The sequence below is a fragment of the Thunnus thynnus genome, chromosome 4 (genome assembly GCF_963924715.1).
Source record: "Thunnus thynnus chromosome 4, fThuThy2.1, whole genome shotgun sequence".
NCBI lineage: Eukaryota > Metazoa > Chordata > Actinopteri > Scombriformes > Scombridae > Thunnus > Thunnus thynnus.
The window spans coordinates 29,005,478-29,029,439 of NC_089520.1; the positions used below are offsets into that span (position 1 = coordinate 29,005,478).

General features: G+C 42.6%; 1 protein-coding gene and 1 long non-coding RNA gene across 8 annotated transcripts; one reads left to right on the plus strand and one right to left on the minus strand.

The window, feature by feature from the left end:
- LOC137181976 (death-inducer obliterator 1-like) lies at nt 1–21,190 on the minus strand. Of its 6 annotated transcripts, none has more exons than XM_067588141.1 (17): nt 21,066–21,190; nt 19,517–19,611; nt 18,175–18,293; nt 16,824–17,877; nt 15,144–15,579; nt 14,165–14,509; nt 11,825–12,044; nt 8,561–9,119; nt 8,289–8,448; nt 7,995–8,111; nt 7,717–7,878; nt 7,241–7,397; nt 6,617–7,133; nt 6,105–6,252; nt 5,863–5,952; nt 5,562–5,757; nt 1–4,173 (listed from the first exon to the last, which is right to left on the minus strand). In XM_067588141.1, exons 3-17 carry the CDS (start codon nt 18,254–18,256, stop codon nt 614–616), a joined length of 7,803 nt encoding a protein of 2,600 aa, XP_067444242.1. In that variant the 5' UTR covers nt 18,257–18,293; nt 19,517–19,611; nt 21,066–21,190; the 3' UTR covers nt 1–613. The 6 variants fall into 6 exon arrangements, with proteins under 6 accessions (XP_067444242.1, XP_067444244.1, XP_067444240.1 ...); XM_067588143.1 differs by having other exon boundaries at nt 7,765–7,878; nt 14,165–14,518; XM_067588139.1 differs by having other exon boundaries at nt 14,165–14,518.
- Nucleotides 21,117–23,615, plus strand: LOC137181982 (uncharacterized). 2 transcript variants are annotated; one of them, XR_010928218.1, is made up of 4 exons: nt 21,117–21,208; nt 22,154–22,265; nt 22,399–22,992; nt 23,495–23,615. It is a non-coding gene; the product is annotated as an uncharacterized lncRNA (long non-coding RNA). The 2 variants fall into 2 exon arrangements; XR_010928217.1 differs by lacking the exon at nt 21,117–21,208 and adding an exon at nt 21,292–21,702.
- The last annotated feature ends 347 nt before the right edge of the window (nt 23,616–23,962 follow it).

A 23,962-nucleotide genomic window follows, 5' to 3' on the forward strand; every position in this document is an offset into this window, starting at 1 on the left:
TCATCAAACAGGTTTAATTGGTTGAGCTGAAACAGAATCAGGACATTTCATGAACAACCATCGATGGGGTGTACTATACTGTAAATAAATGGAGACTTTTAGTTCAAAGCTGCTGAACAATTTAACACCTTACACTGTGCAATGACCACAGTTCTAAGCAGTGTTGCCTTAACTTTCACATTATCCATCTCAGATACGTATATGGCTTTTATTTTCTGTACTTAGAAAAGTATTAAAAACATCAGTATATACACAAATACATTCATATTTACATATTGCAAATGGTGTTAATCAGTTACATTATTGTTTTCTTAAAAAAAAAAATGCTTTGACAGGAGAAAGGTACATGTAATAGGACTCAGTAGCCTACTTAAAACATCTTGTACACAAGCAACTTAGATGGCCTTCAGTTTTGTTTTTCAAATGTGATAAAACAAATTTAGAAACCTTTTAGTGACAAAGAGAATACAAACATTGTCAAACTTTTTTTTTTCCAGAAAGAACACAACTGTGGAAATTTAGCGAAATACTTCTCATCTACATTTACAGTGATGATTTTAAGTGGTGAAAGATCAAAGTGTCTCAACTGTGTGGAGTGTCCATGAAACAGATACTAGGACGTGTTTTTGTCTTTTTCTGCAGTTTTATCACTCTCCTTGGATGTGTCATGTTTAGTGTCTTTTTTCTCCTCTCGCTTTTCTCGGCTCCTGCTCCTTTCCCGACGATCTCTGTCTTTGTCCCTATCCCTGTCCCTCTCCCTGTCTTTGTCTCTGTCTCTGTCCCTCTCCCTATCTTTGTCTCTGTCCCTGCCCCGATCTTTCCCGCGGTCCTTGTCGCGGTCTCGCTCTCTGCTTCGGGACCTGTCCCGCCGTCTGTCTCGCTCTCGTTCACGTTCTCGCTCACGGTTTCTGCCTCTGTCGCGATCGTGGTCCCTCCTGTCAGAATCTCTGTCCCTGGCTCTGTCCCTTTCCCTTTCCCTGTCCCTGTCTCTGTCCCGGTCTCTCCTCCTGTCTGTGTCTTGATCCCGGTGTCGCTCTCCCTCCGTCTCCCTGTGCCTCTCACCCTCCCTCCCTCTGCTGCGGTCTCGTTCTCGGTTTCGTTCTTGATCCCGGTCCCTCTCTCTGCCTCTGTCCCACTCTCGTTCCCTGCTCCATCGCTTGCCCTGGCCCCTGTCCCATGACGGCCTGCCAGGGTGGGGGACTTCCCGCTCTCTTTCCCTCCTGCGATCCTCAGACAGCTCTCTCTGTCTCTCTTCAGACGGTTGTGAGGAACCAGGAGCAGGTTCTCGGTGCCCGCCTTCAAAACGACTGAAACGATCTCCGCTGCGAGGCTCTGAGTCCTCTCGGGTAGTGCTGCTCCTCCTCCTGATTTCAGGAGAGTGTCGGCGCCAGTGGTCATCCCTGTGCAGGTCTGGACTGTGGCCTCCCATACGACTTGGAGGACCTATGGGAGCCTCTGTGGGAGTTGGCAGCAGGGGCCCGCTGTGGCGAACAGGTCTAGCCTCATCTGAGTGCCTATCAAAGCGATACCGCTCTGATCCACCAAAAGGGTGAGATGGGTGCGCTCGATTCTCCTGAGGGGGAGGACCTCGGTGCTCATCAAAAGGTCCACGATGTGATGGTGAGGAGTGTGGTCTGGAGTCTCCATACTGGCTATGTGGATTGAAGTGTTGTCCGCTTATCTCCCCACTGGGAGCTCTTCTGTCCTCATACTGGTTAGGTGGAGGTCCCCGGTAAGCTGGACCTGGAGGCGGGCCCTGATTGTCTTTATAAACATGGAGAGGGTTTGGATTCTGATGTTGGTCCACATTTAGCTTGAAAGAGTTTGTGTCTTTGTTATACTGTTCTGCAGGGCCTCGAGGTTGTTCCACCATCGGGGGTTGGGTCACCATTGGAGGTTGGGCTCCGTGGTCACCGTACTGAGATGGTGGAGGACCCCTGGATCCTGTGAAGTGGGACGGAGGAGGAAGCCTGTTATCAAAATGTCCAGGAGGTGGCCCTGTGAAGGGTGGAGGAGGCCCTCTGCTTCCAGGGAAGTTAAACGGCGGTGGCGGACCAGTGAACCTTGGTGGAGGCAAATTGTTCTGTCCGTCAAAACTAGGAGGTGGAGGAAGGCCTGGAAGAGGGCCTTGTTGTCCAATGTGCTGAGGGGGGATGGAAGGATCAAACATTTGAGGAGGAGGGCCTCTCTGGCCCATTGGAGCGAAGGGTGGTGGTGGTCCTCTGGGTGGCATAATATTCTGAGGAGGTAGTCCAGGAGGCGGCTGCTGCTGCTGTGGCGGGGGCTTGCTGCCTGGCCACTGGTTCTGATATGGAGGGTATGCTGCCGGAGGTGGGACATATTGCTGGGTGCTGTCAGCTTGCATGGGAGGAGGACCGCGTACAGGGGGAGGAACATGGATGGGCGGAGGGGGTCCCTGCATAGGAGGGGGGCCTGACATTGGAGGAAGACCTTGCATGGGTGGTGGCATAGACATTGGCAGAGGCCTCATCATCAGGTTCTGCCCCTGCATCGGATGGGGCGGAGGGAAGTTGGAGGATGGGGGAATGTCAGCTGGAGGTCTGTACTCACTGTTCAAGCCTGATGCTGACATGTGATGTGACATGTGATGGGACTGAGTGTCACCCATCGTTGTGCTCTGAGTGAGGACCGGGATTGTGGAAGTTATTGTAGAGGTGTTTGCAGGCTCATTATAATAGTTTGAAGTTGCCGCATCTTGGCTACTCTCCTCATACTCTGAATCTTCACCAGCTTTTAAAATACTGGCAGCATTTGGCCAAATACTGTACTTGTCCATCTCTATTTCAGTCTTGATTGGCTCAGCTTCCTCAGTTTTCACTTCCATCTCACCCATGTAGTTGACCTCCATATCAGGTTCCACCTCCTCTCCTAACAAAGGAATTGACACCTCTGCCTTGTCTGACTCCATGAAGGGTAGCATCTCACTTTTCACTTCCTCGTGAGGCAATGATGTCTCTGGGCCTTGTGAGGAGTCTGGGAGTTCAGCTACATTAGGCAATTGTGGCTCTTGAACCACCGGCTGTGAAGGCGGAGTAGAATCTGCCAACAGAGCAGATGTCTCCTCTCTCTCCTCGGGTTCATCAGTCAGTTTTCTGCTGGCTGCAGCCTGGCGAGGATCCCTGCTCTGTCGGGGATCTCTCCTCTGGTTGATCAAGGGAGCAACCGACGAAGACTTCACCAGCTCTTCAACCTTTTTGCCAAGCTGCAGTAGCTGGCTATTGGCCAAAAGGGATTTGGTGGGTTGAGTTAAGAGTGTGTCTGGAAGAGTCAGTGAGGCACCAGGTGCGTCTGTGGATGACGTTTGCTGTTCTCCTGGTTTCTGGAATGTCTGATCCCCGATCTGTTTAAGGCTCTCCAGGATCTTTTGTGGATTAGTTATACATTCATTTGTAGCCTTAGTTTGACCTGGTAATACAGTTTTTACATCATCAAAAATAGAGTCATCCTCTGGGTCATATGCCACATCATCACCTTCATTCGCTACTACTTCAGGCTGCTTAGAGATCTCAGGTTTGCTTATTACCTCAACAGGCTTTTTAGGCACATTGTAGCCCCTACTGGGGTCATACTCTTCTTCTGGGTCATATGGTCGGTCATCTTCATCCTCCTCTACCGGTTTCTCTTTAGAAATCTGTGCAAACTGCTGCACAATGGGGTCTAGCATTGTAGCGGGCGGGACGGAGAGTTCCCCACCCTGATCAGATGGAGAGTTGGAAGCTTCTGAGTCGTGCTTTTTCTTCCCAAAAAGAGTGTTAAGGATGGTCTGAAGAGGAGTGGCGTTAGCTGCAGAGGAAGCTACAGAGCTGGATGAAGATGGGGAGTCTTTGCCAGTGGTAGTGGATGTGGCAGGCGTTTTGACAGAGGACAAGAAAGAAAGGACAGAGGAGGCGGTGGCAGTGCTGCTTGAGGTCTCAGAGGAGCTAGGTGGAGGTGATCCTGGAGGAGTTGTGCTGAAGGGAATTTCCAGACTCTGCCGTGTGTTTCTTTCGGCTTTGACTGAGGGAGATGGCTTTGGAAGGCCAGTGTCATCGACATCTTTGGTTTGAGTCTTGGACCGTTTCTCCTCAGTTTCCAACGGAGCACCAGCACGCTTTCTGTCTTTCTGGCAGATCAACAGCCCCAGGAGGAGGTTGGGACGTGCCGGTTCAAGCCCTGTACGATGGACAAAACAAGAATCTTAACCAACACTTACATGTGAACTAACAGATACATTTCTCAAAATAAGGCTGCCACTCTGTCTATAAAACTGCTAAAACAAAACTGATTGAGGTATGAGCATTTCTGGCTTACAACATATTGCAATAAAGACACACACAAACCAGGTGAAATGAGAGCTTCCAAACATTTTCCATGATTCATACTGAAGGAACCAGTAGCACATATACAGCTTTATCAGATATTAAACCAAAGTTCTCTCAACTCAAAAGCGAATCATTTGATATGACTAATGACAATGTAGGAATATGAGTAGTTGTTAAACCCATTGGTGATTTAAATGAATTAAAGTAAAAAACATGCTGTCATTAGTAAATAACTGCTGGCTAGAGAAACACTTGTTGACTGTAGGTTTGTGTTGGCAATTGAAAAGATTTGTAGATGTGCTGCCAGATGTAACCAAAATACAAACTATGAAATAAAACCACTCTAAATCATTGACTGTCTGCACCTGTAAATTGACATAACAAGATGGCAAGAAATACTACAACAGATGGTTAACTATAATATTGTTCTGATTAATCCAGTCAGGCACATAAATTAAGTTGTATTGAAATTCTGACTCGTGATCTTTACCAGTCCGTTCACAGAAACATCTGACAAATTCAAGATGTGTAATTTGATTTTTCTAAATCTACTCAATTAATAAAGGAAAAAACATCAGTCTCTATGTGGGAGTTGATCCATTAGTGTGTGAGACCCTACAAGATGGACGCCCTTTTACTTACCAAAACTGCAAATGCTATGTGGTACTGTTAACAGTGTTGTACAGTCACTGGTTGCAAAATTGAAATCAAGTGCTGATCCTTCAGTCAGGAGGACATGTTTAAGAAGATTTTTGGTCATTCCAGTGGTGCAGCATGTTACCATATGAACACCAGCATGGTATAAAATGACTCAAGTTCACAGCAATTTATTGGTTACACAGATGTTCAATTATGTTTATGTATGAGCCAAGTCTTAAAAAACAACAGGCTGAGACTGGACTCAATTGGCACCAACCTGCGATGCAAACTTCCTTTATTAGAAATGTTTGATACAAAGTCAGATACACAGCAGAGAACACAGCAGCTGTTACATGCACAGAGGTGTTTTCCAGGGCAGACTCAACAAGGAGTGTGAGTGCCCCCTACAGTACAAACCCATGAATCAAAAAAGCTCTCATTTCAACCTGAGTCCAAAAACAAAGACTACGCTAAATATACTCACCACATGTACGAAGACAAAAAAAAAAACAACACAACTGAACAGGAGAACATGAACATATATACAATTACATTCAAGTCACCACAGAAGTATATTTGTGTATCCCTGTAAATGCTTACCTGGCCCATCAAACGGTAAGAGTTTGGAGGGTAATGGGTCCTTTGAGCTCAGTGGGATGAGATAGAGGTCTTTGATCCTGCGGTTGTTGTTAGCCACCACACCGAATCGTTTCCTGCTGCTAAAGTAAGAGAAAAGAGAGACATATGCCACCTCCTCTTCCTCTGTGGCTGGGTGGAAACGGATCAGACACAGCTCCTACAAACAGCGTAAAAAGAGAGTAAAAACTACTGTGTAAGTGATGTAAGACCTTTAAATAAAAATGTAAAGCACTTTTTTCTTTTATTCTATGCTCAAACAAACCTTGGACAGAGAGGTTTTCAGCTTCCCTACATAGTCCCACACTGTGTTTGGGGATATCCGTCCTCCAACATGAATGGTGTCTGGCAAATCCTGCACAACAGAGACAAAACAATGAATGATGCTTTTGATTATAAATATAGGCAAGACTTCTGCATTAATTTATCAATGTTTTCTATGACATATGAGAAACAGCAATAAATTGTTGGACCAGAAAGTGTATGTTGAGAGGAAAAAATACTAACCTCTTTGAGGTGCTCAAAAGATCCTGACACCAGGTAAGCCTTGGTCACAAACTTAGCCACCGACTGCATGTTGATAAATCCTTTCCATATCTTCTCTTGACCATGGAGGAAGATTGCTGTTTCACCCTCAGGAGGAGGCTCAGATGTACTGTAAAACCAAAAATATCATCCGTTCAGAGAGGTTTGCAAAAAAAAAGCATCCAGGTGTTTCCTAAGATGACATGCTAAAAATATCAAGCAGGTTGCTTCTAAATCAAAAGCAAAGTTTAAAAACCAGTACACAGTGCATCATATGAAGTTTTCTTCTTAAAGAGAAGAACAGCCTTGTCACATCTTGTAATATCATACTCTCCACCATTACTGTTACAAAATAGGGTCCTAAAGACATATTCTCATGCAATTTTAGTAGAAAACATACAAGGCATATTGGTAATACACTAATGTTCACACCAAGAATTTTTGGAAAACCCCTGGTATGAGTTAATTAAAAGAACCTTGATGAGATTGAGCACCTTGTTTTAGCTGATTTGGACACAGCCACTGCAGGCGGCGGAGCTGGGGGCATTGGCAGGGGTGCCTTGGCTCCAACCTCCACTGGAGCAGTAACAGGAGCTGGGAGTGTCTCTGCTGCGTTGTTGATGGGTTTTTCTGGAGCAGTGTAGGTGACAGCAACACTGGAGCCGTGCCTGGCCATGCGCGGGTCTCTGCGGCTGATGCTGACAGAGGAGATGGTGGGAGTGATGGGTGCCGGGGCCTGGGCTGGAGGTGCCAGGATCTTGAGGTCTTCCTGGTAAAGCTGCGGCTGGGATTCTGGGACAGTTGGCTCCATGTTGGACTGGTAGGATGGAAGGGCCGGCTGTTGGTAGCCCATAGTGTCTTGGTGCTGGTAGGCTGTGGGGACCTGCTGTTGGCCGACAGGAGAGACATCCCCCGACCTGGATGAATGCAGTTCTTGTCTGGGTGGCTTAGTCTCAGGCTTCTTGGTCAGTTTGGCTTTCTTTGCTGCTGGCTCATCCTCCGTTTTCTGGCCTAAATGGCAGGATAAAAGAAAACAACATTAAGAAAGTTATCTGCTGTATAACAATGATTCACTGGATGGATATTACCCTGACACTCCATGTCAGCCTCTCATTTACCTGTGCATATTTTACAGTTGAGGTCAAATAGATGGGTCCTGTGCTCTGAAGTAGTGTCTTTGAGCATGGTACTGAAAATATCCAGCATGCCGCTGCTCCCCTCAACAGCAGAGGGCTGAGCGGATACTGAGGGAGTGAAGCCAGACTCATCTTGGTCCTGTGGACATAGAAAAGATCTCCATCGAATCTTAGATGAACTGGAACAGATAATCATTCACATAACACCCAGAATTCTGGATGATGATGATGTGCACTGCTGTATTTAGCACAAGGTTGGAACAAGTAGGATTAGTGCCTACTGAAAGATAAAGCATTAGAAAGGAAGAAGAAGAACAGGACAGTTTAGCCAGTTAACTACCCTTATTATCTTGGATACTATCTATACTTAGCTAGATTTTAGTTTGTGCAATAAGAACCCCATGCAAAAGTGAAAGGAAAGTATGAAAGCCATAGAAAGACAGCATGCCACCACTTACTGCAGCAGAAGCCATGCGAGCAGATGAAGTGGTGGCAGAGATACATACATCTGCATCAGATGTTGGTGGAGCATCCTCCATATCCAAGCTATGTGAGCCAGAGTCATGCCTACTGCCAAGTTTGGACTGCCCTGAGTGGGATCTTGCACTGGGAGAATGGGCCTGTGGGAGACAACCATATAAACTGTTGAAACTTTATGGAATCTGTAGAACACATAGTTTAATCTACATGTCGTTGCCCTGTGCTTAGTCTGTAGTTGGAGGGGAGTAACATTTACCTCAGGAGGGTCAGGTTTCCTCCACTCTGATATCTCCTTGGAAAGCAACTCTTCAGCACTCAGTCTGACCAGTCTGAAGGGACTGACTTCACCACCCACCACCCTGTAGAACAAGCCCTGAGACAAACACACCGCACAGATATTTAACTTCTACACTTGAGGGGAATCGAGTGAAACCATGGCTTTTCAAGCTGCAGGCAAATACACTAAACTCTTTCGACTTAAGAACTACATTACTTTAAATTAATAGCTTTGCATGCATACACACATTATTTCATGTTTGCGTGGACTCACTTTGTTTTTAGGGTCCTTGAGGTTGAACATGAGGGACCTGTACTTGTTCTTGTACTTGCTGTCAGTGCTAAGGCAGAGGTTAAACATCTCCTTCTCAATGGCAACTGCCAGCCTTCCCACCTCACTCTCAGTCATTTTCAGATCATCACTGTCGCTCACTCTGGTGGTAAGAAAATGTAAATACAAATGTTTTTTATTTAAAAGGTGTCTTAGCCAACAATTTACTCAAAATATCTAAATATCCTGAACTATGTTTTGTGGGACTCACTCACCTCTTATAGAGGATGTCTGTAAGCGAGCGGCGGATGTTCTGTCTCATCTGGTTGTTGGGTGGTGGCGGCATGGGGGTTACAGGGGGTGCTGACGCAGCTGGATGTGGAGGTCTGGAGGATGAAGAGTGGCTGGAGGGAGTTGAAGAAACTGGAGTTGATGGGACTCTGGAGGATGAGGAGGACTGACTGTGGGATGGAGTGTCCTTTTGTTGGGGCTGCTTCTTGGGAATGGTGAAGTTGGACTTGGTGACTCTCAGTGCTCCTGTGACGTGGATAGGACCTGGAGGGAAGGAGGACGGGGCGTGGGCGCTCTTTGCTGGTTTCTTGGACTTTGCTGCAGTTTTACTCGGAGGTGTCGTAGGTTTCTTGGAAGCCTTTGAGTTGGTGGATTGAAGAGAAGGCTTCTTGCCCTTTGGGGAAACCTTGCTACCTTTAGTGTTCAGGGACTTCTTGTTTCCTTTCACTGGCGTTGTGGATGCAGAGGAAGATTTCTCAGGAGCCAGGGCTGCTTCCTTCTCTTTGTGTTCTTTCTCATTCTGCTTCTCTTCCTTGAGAGGGGCTGGAAATCAAGAACAAGATCAAACATTTTAAAATATGTCATCACGCAATATGTAGTGTGACACTATTTTACTAACACTGCAGATAACCATGATTTTGGGTGTGTAATTCACAGACTACAAAAGCTGCTTGAGATTATAATCATCGGTTTCACAGCTGATAAAACTCAAATCATTAAAATGTGAAACACAGTAAAACTTTAACAATATGAAACATAGTAAAACTTAAACAATTAAGCCCTCGCTCAACTGATCCATAAATAAATGACAGTCACATAATTATGTAAGAACACATTGAAATAAAGGTTAAGAAATAAACACAAAGTTGACCACTGGGCAGATAAATATAGTCCCTCTTTATTTGTAGCAGTAACAGCAGATACATTGTGCCGTTTATGCAGTAAAAAAGTATTTTCTTCCCAATCATTTGGAGGTGATGATCTTCAAGAAAAGTACTACAGATCCATGCAGAAGAAAAGGAGATGATCCACTTGAGTCTTGTGTAAATTCTTACTGTAAAGTTGCCATCAGCAGTTTCTGAAGAGAAAGGACTACAACTATCGGGTTCTGTCACTTGAACATGAGACACAAGCAGCATCTAGCAGTTACTCATGGGCTCAGAGGTTTACTCAACCTGTATCACTGCCTACTAAAGCATAAATAGTCCATAACACTGTATAAACAGAGAATAAAATAACATTTGATAATCATAGAGCTGATAATTTACTCACCACTAAAACTGTAAATCTTCAAATTCATTCCTATCTTGAGCTCAGCTACCAACCCTGATCACTATCAGGTGCCCATAAATGCATGCACTCTGACCACACAAGAACTAGACGTCTCATTAAGTCACTTGCATGAATTCTGCAAGTAGACATGAATACATTTCTTTAAAACCACAAACATCCTTTTGTAGTGTGAAAAAAATATATATAAACCAATGTGTGGCTACACTGATTTAGCAATACACTTCACACATTTCTCTTCAAACTCATCTGCAGATGCTACTGCTTCATCCATTATGCCAAGGATTAAAGATACTTAATAAATCCACTTAAAATTAAAACCACAACAAATTTAAGCAGAGCAACAGGATTAAGACCGAAGGCAACCAGTCTATAATGATCAGAGGTTGTCACATCCTTCAAAATATTGGCTATAATGCCTCATGTTATATCAGACTATCATTGGGTATACTGTTCCAACCTGCTGCATTTACTCAATATCAACACTCAGCATATAAGCAATAGAGCGCCTTGCAGTACTCTCAACATCTTATAAAAGTGAAAGAAACTCAAAATGTCCACATTGCATTGCAACAAGTTCCACTCAACATATATCAGATCTCGTTAGGTGCAAAATGTGTGACAGGCAGCACTCAGCCCTGGTCTTCATGTTCCATCTTCTGTTGTGGCCTTTCTGAACTTCACTGCTGTATCTCCACGTGGTCTGGTCTCACTGTACCCTGGGCGGAAAGCTTCCTTCTTTTCCGACTGCTCACCATCTGGTGGATCTTGAGCTTCATGTCTCCATAGTGTGTGTAGAATTATGAGCTGTATGCTTGTTTGAGCTGAACTGGATATCCTACAGCAAGCCAACACTGCTCACATAATCAATCGAGGCATCCAAAAAACTGTCACATCACCTTTTATTTTCAAGCCACTTTCCCACGAGTACTGATGCATTGTATTCAATATGAATTAAAACTTTGAAAAAGGTCAGCCTGTCACCCCAAAGAATAAGGGTAAAAAAACAAAACAAAACACATGGTTGTGCTCAACAGGTTCATGCCTGATATTATCAGCTCAATATGAGCTATGTTAGCTTCATAGGTCCACATAAACATGGGGGGTTTAAGACACCTACCTGCTGGAGAAAGGGAGGGAAGGACCTTTGTGAAATCAACAGCTGAGGTGATGTAACCAGGTAGTGGATAGACTTGTACAGCCAAATTTAGTGGGTAATTGAAACCACCCAGTGCACACAAATACACACGCACAATTCCACTCATCACATCTATATATCTCATGGTAAAGCAGCATAAAATGAGTTTAAGATTATTGCCCTCCTTTTATCTCTACCACGTTCTTTTTTTGAGTTTTCATCTACAGTCCTGCATTTTAAATATGAGGTATTCAAAAAAGGGTACTCCAGTGATTCAGTATTGCACTATTCCCATAATGCAACCTGGTAGCATTATTCTATTCCCTGCCTGGTAAATGCTGACATCTTTCATTCTCCTGCCTCTGGTTTCTAAAACAAGCCTCCTGTTAAGAATTTAGTCCTAAATGGAGACTCTGAAATGTTCCTTCAAAGCCACAGAAGATAATTTACGGTTTTTAACAGGCTGAACAGTACTCCTGGGTAAACTGATTTCGATGTGTAAAATCTCTGGAGTGCCCTTTTCAAAATCAATATGTTCAAGATTATTTAATACTTACCCAAAAGCCACATTTATCACTTACCTTTCCAACAGCTGCCAATATTTCATTGAGTAACAAAACCTTTACATTATCAAAATCACAACACTTTGCAAATCATTTTAAAGTCTAGTGTACAGATGAGTTCATCTTCAGAGCACTCATGTTCCTCCCAATATATGGATCATTTCTAAATTATGCTAGCATGACAAGAACCTCATTTATAAACGAAAAACCACAACGTGGTTTCAACAACAGCCCAAAACCTTCAAAGAGATACATACACTTTTTGTTTAACACTGTTGGTGATATGGGTGTAGTCTTTTCTGGTGTTACTGCAATGTAATTATGGTCGCTGGACCAGGATGCAGTGGCTGGCGGGGGTGGGTGCTCCTCAGCATGCTCATCTTCGTCATCCTCATCTGGATCAGGACTGTAATCTTCATCGCTCTCCGAATCCTCCTTGCTCTTCTTCTGTGTCTTCTTCGCACCAGCAGCGCTCCTCTGGATGAACGGGAAGAGACGCACACATTCAGGCAGTTTAGTAACAGAACAGAGCAAGTGGGCTGAAACATTACATAATAAACATAAAGATATGTTTGACTTGAGCCATGTTGCCTTATAATACAGATTCACTTCATAACATCCTGCCAAATGCCAGGAAAATCTGCCCTTAATAAAAATTTTTTTTAAAAATCAGACCATTAAAGTCTGCTTGCTCTGTCTTTTTCCTTTCTGACCTCCATACAGACATATTGCACAATCCAAGTAAATACATTGGTTTTTTTATATCCTCCAGGCTCCAGACTCAGTCTTTAATATTATTCTAACATAGCATCTAAACTTTGGCAAATGTGGGGTATATTTCTCTGACAAATGTACAGTGTGCTAAATTATTCTTGGCAGGTACATTTTACTGGTGTGGTGAGGTAAATGAACCAAAAGGTTCATTTGAGACACTGCCCTCAGGGGTAGAGTCAGGCAGTAGTTCTTCAAGTTTAAACCCCTCAAAAGGTTGTTTCCCTATTTGAAATGATGGACCACATTGTCTCTCTGGACCACTGTACATCACTGTTGACTCCCTTCCACAGCCCTTGAAGGGTCAATCTGACATCAATCTACTTGAGTTTTCAGAGCAATGAAAACCACAGGATTTTTTAAATCCAGCTATGAATGCACATAGAGGCAGAGTGTGTAACAAATAGCCAGTAACTTGCACAGATCAAGAGGAGTATCTAATCTGACATAAGACTGCTGGCTGCTGTTAGGGAATTTTCATTGCTACTGAGGCAGAGTTTAAGTTAATAAAAGAAACACAAAGTAAACTCAATCTAAAATATACCAAATAGCTCAAGATTATAGACAGTATAGGTGAGAACATTGTGTACCTACTATATAGACCCTAACAATACTGTTGAGTATAATCAGTGAACACATTAATTCACTTATACAGCCCATGTTATTCGGATCTATTAAAAATTACTTTATATTCATAAAAGTCACTGCATGCTCACCAGGGCTGTGAAATATTACTAAGCCACAACATATTCAATCACTGACATAATAAATTCAAACACAAGGCAACGTTATTCTGGATGTCCAAACACATGGCTCCACACTTTGAAATTCTTTAAATAACTTCACTTTAATCTGCATGCAGTGTCCATGTCATGATCCTGTGGGAATGATGACTCCATTGTTCATGTGAGCTGATTTGTCAGGACACTCACTCATTTTGATCTGATCCACTGAACTTAACCTGCTCTGGGACAATACAGGATGCCATCGTGATCTGACCCTCGTCAATGTGAGCCAGTTTTATATTACTGAACAACCTATGCTAAGACCAAATTATGGTTGCCAAGCCTCCACATTTGCTTTTTGAGACAGACACTTAAAAGATCTAGACCGTAGACATTAAACAGTAGTAGCTGCCAGTAACCATTTGTTAAGTAATTGCACTTCCAAGTACTTTAAGATTAAAATTCTGCCTGAACTATTTTAATCAGGCCAAGATTTAACTTCTTTTGACATCATTAAAATGCAGAGGGTGTAGTCACAGCAAGGAAACTTGAGACAGCCAAAAATCTCAAAATGAGATTTTTATATATTTTTTAAATCCCAAACATGACTGTAATAACACCTGGGTGAGTTAATATTAGGTCATGATTGTTGCATATACATGAATGTGTTTTCTCTAATGCTAATCAACAGTCAAACTAAATATTCTTCCAAGTCACACCAATGCAGCTATTTATGTATGTATAAATAAGAGCATGTAAATGAACATGTTATGATTAAACTCATTTGGAGACAAGACAGCCAAGTACTTCTTCAATAGTCACACCAGACTCAAGGACAGGTTCCCAACAATGCTAACAATGAAGCAAAACATTCAGCAAATTTAAAAAACAAACAAACAAAAAAAAAACACACACACTTTGGGAAATAATTTCTCAAATGTGATCAAGACAGGGGATAAAAGCCTGATATCTACATTACTATGACAGATCGTATGGCAGTCATACACAACTTCTAAGAAGTTGCTTTCCACTGCTATTATGTTATAACTTCCAAAAATCTTATGTCTGGCAAAGGGCATCAACTCAGGTGCCCCAAATTACCTTTGGTGTAGGCTTGGTTTTCTGAGCCTTGGGCTTGTCCTTCTGCTTGGGCTCTTTGACATCGGTGATGGACTTCATGGCTGCAGCAGCGTGTCTCAGGATACAGTCGTTTCCACAGTACACCGAGTCCGGCTGGGCGTTGTTCTCACAGCCAGGCCCGATACATTTGGGAAGTGAAGACTCCTCATCAGCCTTCTTCTCCTCCACTGTTGGTGTCGTGTTCACTTCTATGTTTGATGCCACTTTCTGATCTGGGTCTGGTAGTGTTTTCTGCTCTGCTGTGGGTTCCACCTTCTTTTCCACGGTTGGTGCCACCTTCTGGTCTGCTTTTGGTTGGGCTGGCTGCTGTATGGACTGCTCCAAGTCAGTACACAATACAATCAACAGCTAATAATCCACAAGGTCATTTTGCATAGTAAATAAGTTACTATCTAAAGAGTTTTACCAGTGAACTTATACAGTATTGTCTGCAGAGATGTTTTTTAAAAACAGCTTTAAAAAAAACAATGCATTCAATTTCAAGGTGTGGTGGGCTGCTTGATGCCATCGCCACATCTTTAAGCATGTTTGTCCCCATAATTTATTTTTCATACTATCAATTGAACCAAATAAACCAAACTGCTTCTTTTTGAGTCTGCCTTTTCTAAAAGCATGCAACCTGAAAACACAACAACAGTTGGGAGTAACGGGGTCCTGCACACTAATCACAGATTAATATTAAGATTAATAATTAAAATGTAACATTTCACCCACACATTTAAACCCTTTGACAGTGACTGCAGTCAAATGAAATTTAACTAGCTTAAAGCAACGCCTGTTAATATAATTAAATACAGAATTTAACAGTTTACTGTGGCATCTAAGTATTGTAGTATTGTACTCCAGAACAATAGGCACTGTACCTCAGACAAGAATTTATTGGCTGGACTCCTAAAAACACGATTATTCAAAGCATTTAAGATCATTTGCAAGGACCTACCGGCTGAAAGATCTTTATCTTCTTTTTCCCAGTTGGATTAATAGCTTTCTCTATCCTGCCTTTGATGCCTAGGTCTTCTGCTCCCTTCTCTTCAGTACCAGCAGATAAGGAGGTAGGAGGTGCTGTTGCAGCTTGACTAGCTAAGGGACTGGACTCTGCTCCTCTGGCGTTGGTTTTCTCAGCAGTTAAAGAGGAGGCGGCAGCAGGAACAGTGGGAACAGAAGTCTGAGGAGCAACATCAGCTTTGGGTCCCCCAATTTCTGTGCTTGTAGACAGGACAGATGTGGCAGGCCTGACCACCTGGTTTTTCTTGGCGGTGCAATTGGGGCAGATGTAGTCTTCCCCGTTTCTCTCCATCAGACGCCCGCGGGCCTCAGTGATGCCCACACAGTCTCCATGGAACCACTCCTCGCAGCGGTCACAGCAGATCATGAACCTAGTGAGCAAGGGACATTTTGTAGTGGCACTTTTCATACAAGTAATACTCAACAAAAACTCTGGCTTTCCTTAATCTTTCAGGTGGCATATCAATATGACACGACACTGTAAAATAAGACAGTAGATGTAGCTACTAGCTTGACAAAAAGGAGGTGAGATGACATGAAACTTAAATATGCCATGTTTAAGGTACAATGAAGAGCTAATTGTAATGTTTTGCTTGCAACACATTGTTAAAATGTAATGTTTATTGATGTAAACAGACATTAAGACAATGTGGGTATAATAACAGGGTCTGACATAATTGCTGTCCCGATGGAGCAGGGCCGGTAAAAGTTTATGCAGGGCAAGTTGATGGGTATACAGCTTAGGACGAGGGGAGGACATTTCTTTTCATTCAATGATGTTAAAAGTTAAGTTGGGCTTTGCTGTCGGCTTCCCAAGAGAAAAAGTGAGAGAGAGAGCAAAAGCGAGCGAGAGAAAGCGGCTGTGGTTGATCGAGGAGAGCGAGCAGCGGTAGCGAGAACAAAGCTGATGAATGAGAGAAATAAAACATGATTTTCTGATTGTTTCAGAGTGGTTACGTTCTAAGACAAGTAAATAACCGTCAAACACTCTACAGATGATTTGCTGTGTAGACAGATGCTCTTCGTTTCATTTTCTTCCTCTGCATTTCTCTTTTTCTTTCATTCATTACAGTTCAGCTTCATGTCTGTAGTTGACAGGTGGCTCGCGGAGACAGACAGAAGGAGCTTGGAGTGAACACGTGCACACAAACAAACGCCATTATCTTCTTTCTTAACGAGTACATTTCTGCAGATCTCTCAACATTGTCTCAGTTCTTGATACAGTTTATTATCAAGGTCATCCACACTCGCTGAAATGTTATAAGTTCTCTTCTCCGTGTGTACTCCATACTCTCTGGCTTTACACATAATATGGAGAAATTTATACACCATTCATTTACTGATCCAATATGTGCTTACTTTCATATTTTGCATATTTGTGTAATATAGCAACATTACATAACCATAACTAAAAGGGAATTTCACTGTTGAATGTATTATGTATACAATGAACAAATCACCAAAATTAGGGGGGGGGGGGTTATGGGTTATGTTCATTTTTTTTGGCTGCTGGGCCAGTGAAAACTCTGATATACTGGCCAAGTGGGCCAGTGGAGAAAAAATGTTATGCTGATCACTGAATACCCACCTAATGAAGCAATACATGAAAACATACCTTTTGTTGTGTTTCTGGCGACAGATGCAGTAAAGTGCATTGGGGTCATATCCTCCATCATCAGACTCAATGGATGATGAAGATGAAGATGTGGAAGAGGAGTCATTGTCATCATCGTCCTCGTCCATCTGGGACTTGCGTGTCTTGCCAGGACCTTGGGTAGCTTTATTCTTGTTTTCCCTCATGACAGGAGTGGCGTTCTTGTTGGCAGGAGCAGAGGCTTTAGGGGTAATGTTCTTATTGGCCGCCTTCTTTTTATTAATATATGTTCTTATTGGTCCACGCTTTACCAACACTGCAGGCTTTTCAGTGCTCTCCTCATCACTCTCTTTTTCAGTCTCCTCTATTTCCCCTTTGTCGTTTTTATCTCCGTGCTCTTTCTTCTCATCAGCAACCTCTTTCTCCTCAGAGTCCAGCTCGGGCTGAGGCTGTGCTGCATTATAGCTCCCTCCATCTTCGGGACCTAGATCACCTTTTTCATCTTTTTTCTCCTTGTCTTCATCCAGTAACTGGGGTTTCTTGGCAGCATCTCTGCTGTCCTCGTTCTCAGAGCTTCCATCATCTTTGACCGTCGCTCTGCCGCCACCTCGGGTCTGTCTGCCACCTCGAGTTCTCCTTTGGGTCTGCCTCCTTGCTCCACTTCTCGTCCTCCTGTCTGGAGACTCTGCCTTGTCCTCTACAGCCTTTGCATCAGTGTTACCATCAAAGCTGGCCTCTGAAGCAGTTTCTGCATCTGTTGGAGTTTGGGAAGGAGGATCTCCACTTTCCAGACTGGGAGGGGCGCTCTTTCTTGACCCTCTTTTGGCAGTGGAGAGGAATTCCTCTAGTTTGTCAGTACGCTTGGACTGCCTGCCACTACGGCGGACGGGACAGCGGTTTTCAGGGCTGTCGGTTGCTGCCTCCACTGGCATCTCTCTTTTTGCAACAGTGGATCTACGGAAACCCCAAGTTTTCTTTACTTCACTGCTGGCCTTGGTAGATTTATCTGGCTCCTCTAGCGTCTCTTTGACCGCATTCTCGCTTTCAGTTTGACACTGCACGTTATCCCCTTCACCTGTGGACAGAAAAATCACAGAAGGCTGTGGGCAAAAAATCATGGCACACAATCACCAAAGTTCAACATACAAACATTGCTAAGAAACTACTGATTGTTTGTGATCAACTATGCATATAAATAAAAATGATTGATGATTTCAGAAGGAATGCTGACTTGGATATGACCCTTACTTACACTGATTTCTCACCCATATTTAAATCATTCACAGATTAGAGAACCTGACACTAAAGCTGTGCCCAGTGCAACTACAACATCATCATCATTGATAAGGGAAAAGAAGCTCATCCAAGGTACCTTCAGAGCAGCTATCCATACGGTCCTGGCTCTGCTCTGGCTCAGGAGCTAGAGAGAGCTCAGGGCTCACATTCTCCTCCATAGATGATGGAGTCAATCACTACTTTCAAACTGAATGTCTACAGTTAAGAGAAGAGCACAAAAGACCAGCTATGAGTCACTCTTTTCACTCTATAAAGTATTGTGACAAACACTGAGGGCCGCCAGGTGTTCTTTCAGTAGGCAGTGACTGGACTGCTCTGTCTTAACTTTTTAGATAGGCTTGTTTCTATTACATTCTCACTCCAAATAAAATACAATGCTAGTTTAACTCATTATGTGCGTTAAGTCATCTATAATTTTTAATAACAGCTCTATAGAAGGTATGCACTGACATCACTTTCTCACCATACCACCCCATCACTGAATAGCAAAACAGTGTCAGTATGGCTGCTATGTATGGTGATAAAGAAGGAAAACAAACAAATATCAAAACGTAACAAACATGAAGGTCATCGGTATCAACAATGACCTGTACAATTTCCTCAACGGTCTGTGGGCATTGAAATGTGGTCCGATCTGAGTATCCTGACACCTCTACATGTGTGGATCGAGAAGCAGAGGAGTATTTTGTAGGTCTGCAACAAATAAATGCCCAACTTCACATTAGTCAGCTGAATCATAATCAAAGACTTTAAGTGATATTCTGATTCAAACGTGTTTGTGGAAACATTTAGATTTTATTACACTTCATTCAAAAAACTGTGCACTTTCTCTTCTGATGTTACACAGCCCCTTAGAAAGTATCACTTCACATCTCTTCCCTTCTCTTTAGCATTCTGCAGTCTGTAAAAACTTGTGCAAGATTTTTTTTTAATCTGCATAATTGATTGTATAATAGCTCTTAAAAATTATGACAGTGTTTTGCATGTGAAAGCATTATGACAGATGCTAACTGTAGCATGTTTGCCACTCAGGGGGAGTGACTGTGGCAACTTCTGTGTATAATCACATCACGTGCATACCCTCTATAGTCCAATGCTGCAAATTAGGTTTGTATGTAATGGTGAAGTAACCACCTTGACAAAAAATTAACTATATACAGCATTTTTAAACTTAAGAATACAGACAATGTTTGCTGTTCAAATCATTTTCAGGGAGAATATCAGGATTGGGAGCAGAATACCATGTTCAGTAATTCCATGGATCAAGTCTAAAACTGAATTGTGGCCTCATACAATTCAGAAATAGGTAATGTTGATCATGAATCATGAAGATGTACAGAGCTTAAGATTCTCCAGGTAAAAAAAAAAAAATCCTACTCAATTGAACGACACATTATGAAAATTGTTAATATCTGTACCTGCAGTTCAGCAGCGATGGGTGACAGAGTGCTTCTTCAAACAAAACAAAGGATTCACAGCAGTAACCATCAGTCTTGGTGCAGGGTTAAAGAATCTGCCAGAGGGAAAAAAAATAAGTTAAGATCAAGGCACTCTGCCCTTCACAGAAAAGCTAAGCTGCAACAACAGCGTGGACTCAATAACTCAGTTTAGATTTTAAAAATTATGCACAAAACATGAGGTTTAGTAATTGGAGTCTTTCTCAATTAAAAAAATGACTCAAAGATTTAACTTTGTGACAAAACAAACAATACACCAAACACAAGTAAATTTAAACTGGACTTATATTTTTCACAGTAACTGAAAATGCACAAAAGGTGTAACTGCCCAAACATGAGGCGGACAATTGTTTGCTGTGCATGAGGGGAATTATTTGCAATTTTCACAATAATAGATTAAAAAAAAAAACTTGAATTATTTTAATAATTTGATACAATGCATACAATTATATTGTGAATCCATAATCATTTAATCTGCTTTTAAAAACATCCAACCAAAAGACTAATGGTGATTAAACAAGAATGCTCCAATAGTGTGCTGGTGGTCACGACACCGTGCCACGTGAATGAGGGGGAAGCTGTTGCCAAGAAAAGGTGGGAGGGGTCCGGGATGAAGATCAGATTAAACACTTTCGAGACAAAACGATTCAATCGACTTTTTTTAAGATTAACAGATTCTGACACATGTTATCAATGATGCTAGATGTTGTGCATGTAACAGCAATACCGAGATGTAGTAACTGCTGCTCGACACAGAGAGGGAAGGAGCACACGGCCTCGACGCGCACGATCGAGCAGCTCTGAATTCCCAGTCACAACCATACATAATATTATCGCATGCAGATTGTCAAGTGTGACCTGAATTATGTGCAAGTTTTGCTGGGCTTTGTTGGAGGGACTGGACAACAAACTAAGCTACGACATGAGACTGCACCTCCTGCACACCCGTCCCAGTCAATGACGGCCGCAGAGCAAGCACTCCGTCCAACTACTAGCTAATGTTAAAGCTAACACGAACCATGAGCAGAGCTCTCCAAATTGTTAAGATAATGGTAGGGGGTATTCTTGGCAACTCCCGGTATAATGTTAAGTCCATCCATGTTACGCTTCACTTCATCGTCTTATAACATGGAACTGTGCGTTGCGAAACGTGCACGTACACACGCCATTAGCTACCACGAGCATGGGCATGCTAACTGAAAACTGAACTGTAGCTTAGATATTAGCCATTTGAGTAACCCTTCAAAAAACACACACAATGACCAAGTGAGACATTCCTTCTGCAGCAAGACTCGTACGTAACAAGTATGAGGGACCGGAGTGACATTAAATAGCGTAACGTTAGTTTAACTGTAACTGTTAGCTAACTGTAAGTTAACGTCACAGCTAACGTCATGTTCAACCTTGCCTCGGATACCTGGAGTCAACTGTTCAGCTCCTGCAGGAGGAGGAACCCCACGAAAATTCAACAATACACTAGTAAATGTTCAAATGGTTGTATTCCACCCACCTACACGCTAGAAATACCGATGATACGCTCTCGCTCTTTCTTCGGTCAATCCTCCATTTTCCATTCCCGCTGGAGCTAACTGACTGCGGCAGATGGCTGACGGTTTACGGAGTGCGCTCTGTGTGTCTGCAGCGCCGCCACAGGTCAGGAGGAGAAACGCAGCAGGCACAAGCAACAATGTTTGTTTAGCTTGAGGTTTACAGTATGTATGCTAGTTTAAAGGGAAATTTCGCCACTTTTTATGTTGATGTACAATCAGTGTTGATGTTAAATGTAGTCAATTGAAGCAATGAATTCTTCAGTGCGTGCTATATTGACCAAGACAGCTGAGTTTTCCTGCTCGCTGAGCCGAGCTGACAGTGCCTACATTTACCAGGATGCATTGCGTGCGAGCTTCTGACACCCAGTCCCCAAATCCTTTCAAAACCTGCCCAGCACGTGGAGGTGGGCGTTTCAAACGTGGCTCTGTGTACACAAAGTTAGAAAGGTCTCTCAAATACTTCACTCTTTGACCATAAAGCCAAAAAGAACAATGTAAATTGAATTGGACTCGTTTTGTCGACAACAAACATGTCCTCTCGTTGTATGGTGCCTAGATGCGACAACTGCAGAAAAAAAGAGAGAGGAGGGAGTAAGCGTAAGCTACCACTGATTATGTTGAATGGTGCAAAGAATGGCTCTGAGCAATAAAAACCCCCAAATATGACGAGAACACACCAAAATCAGTACTGGCATAAATGTATGTCTATTTTTACATTATGTTTGGCAAGCTTGGAAGCCCCTCCACCACTGTGGTTACCAGCATTTCAATGTGCCACTGATAGTTGGAATGTTGATTCGAGAACAACAGGTTATTTGCAAGCAGGTTCCTGCCTCATCTACAAATGAATAGATGTGGGGTTGTCCATGCAATTTCCATGCAGCATTTGTTCACCTGCCTATTATTTGCTGCTGGTTGGGTGGACATTATTACAGTACGCTCATTTGTGAAAATTTGGGGGATTGGGGATGGGTATCCCCTGCCATATATTGATTGATATACTATCTTAAAGTATGACATGCTTTTTATTGTAAGTTGTCATTGTTAGTCCATCGTTATTGAAGCCAGAGGCAGGGCAGTCTTCAGCGGGTATGAGAACCTCAACACCGGCTAAACAAACAGAACAAGGTGCTCCACAGAGACTCAGAAGACGTTTGACTGTAAGTCAAGCAATGTGGGTTAGCATCTAATGGCCAAATGTATCTTTTTCCAGGCTGATCTGAAATTATATCTCTGACTAAATTACAAAATTATTTGAATAAAAACCTTTCTCACATCGTCACTTCATTGCAGGTGGGCTCTGGGACAGTAAAACAACCATCAGTTGATCTAGACACCAGTTTCAGCAGCATTGAATGCCTGGATCCTCATGATGAGAACTGTCCAGAATCAGACTCTACTACCACGTCATTATCTGATGACGAGGCTGGGAAGACAGGCTGGCAAGAATCAAAGACAATGATGGAACCCTTCAAGATGTGCCAGAAATGTGGATCGTCTATGAACAACACCACCGTTTCATTTTTTGGCGCACAGATGAAGGTCACATGGCACTGTCTCAAAGGACATTCTGGCACTTAGAAATCATCCCCTGATGTTCGAGGAATGCCAGCTGACCTGCTTGCTGCGTCTTCTGTTCTATTTACAAGGAGCACAATCACAGAGTTGGATGAGTTTTCAAAGGTCATGAACCTAAAAATTATGAGTCCAACAACTTTCTACGACGTACATAAGACAATACCTCTATCCTGCCATAGAGGACTTTTACACATTGCAGAGAGATAAGATACTGGCGAAGGTCTTTCTCGAACAAAATCCAGAACCAATTGAAAACAAGGAAGAGGAACCACTAGTCCTAAAGTTGGCTCATCTGTCTGGGGATGGGAGGTATGTATGGGGGGTTAAAAGTTTAAGGTATTGGGGGTTTAACTTGAAGGCTTTAAGCATGGACTTGAGAGATCCTGGATTTGGGGCTTGAGGTGGAGGTGTTTACTACAGACCACTCTCCATCCATAAGAAAGATGATAAGGGAGGAGTACCTCAAAATGTATTTTGAAGTTCTGTTTATAGAAACATGATGGATAAAATTATAGTGTTATCCATCTGTTATAGTTTGAAATAATAATAATTATGAAGAGGAAGCCTGCCACTAACAGCAAATGTAGAAAACACATACATATTTTGTTGGTATTTTTTTTATATAGTAACAATTACTATGACAATGTCAATGTGGACTAGTTACATTGTTACCTATGTCCCAAGTTGTTTTCCTGAACTGAACACTTCACCCTAACCATCTAAAAGGATGGTGATGAAAATATAACACTGAGCACAGTTCATCCAAGTCTTCATCTGCTGTTTCCCTGTTTCCCTTTTTTTGTCATTTCAGGTGAGGTGCAAAGGAAACTTGTTTAATTCCGGAGGACCAAGCAATGAGTTGTGAAGATGGTTTACAAACCTCAACGCAAAACTTCAGAGTGTGCCTTGCTGAACTTGTCATTGCACGAAGACGGGACCTTACCATTAATAAACCGCATGCTAGATTTTTGGGTTAAATCCAAATCTGTGTGTACACTACACTACAAAAACTGACGGCTGAAAACCTCGAGCTACATGTAACTTTTCCTAAATTTTTAAAATTTAAAATTTTAATTAGGCACCTTTAGCAGACAATACTAAATATTGCAATTGGCTCACCTCTTTGTATTCCAAACATAGTATTATATCAAGGGTATAATGCTTAAAAATGAATGTCAGATAACTTATCATTCTTATGAGTAAGATTTCTTAACTTTTATCTGTGTTTTTCTGACAGTTGATGCAAAATTGCAGACTTATAAGTCTGTATTTATGGCTC

Bases quoted from the DNA above. Each gene is read 5' to 3' on its own strand.
- LOC137181976 (XM_067588139.1), bottom strand. From the start codon at position 18,256: ATGGAGGAGAATGTGAGCCCTGAGCTCTCTCTAGCTCCTGAGCCAGAG. The intron at 15,580-16,823 runs GTATGTTTTCAT...CTTGCTCACTAG, and splicing joins CGCCAGAAACACAACAAAAG to GTTCATGATCTGCTGTGACC. The intron at 5,758-5,862 runs GTTTGTTTGAGC...CGCTGTTTGTAG, and splicing joins TGAAAACCTCTCTGTCCAAG to GAGCTGTGTCTGATCCGTTT.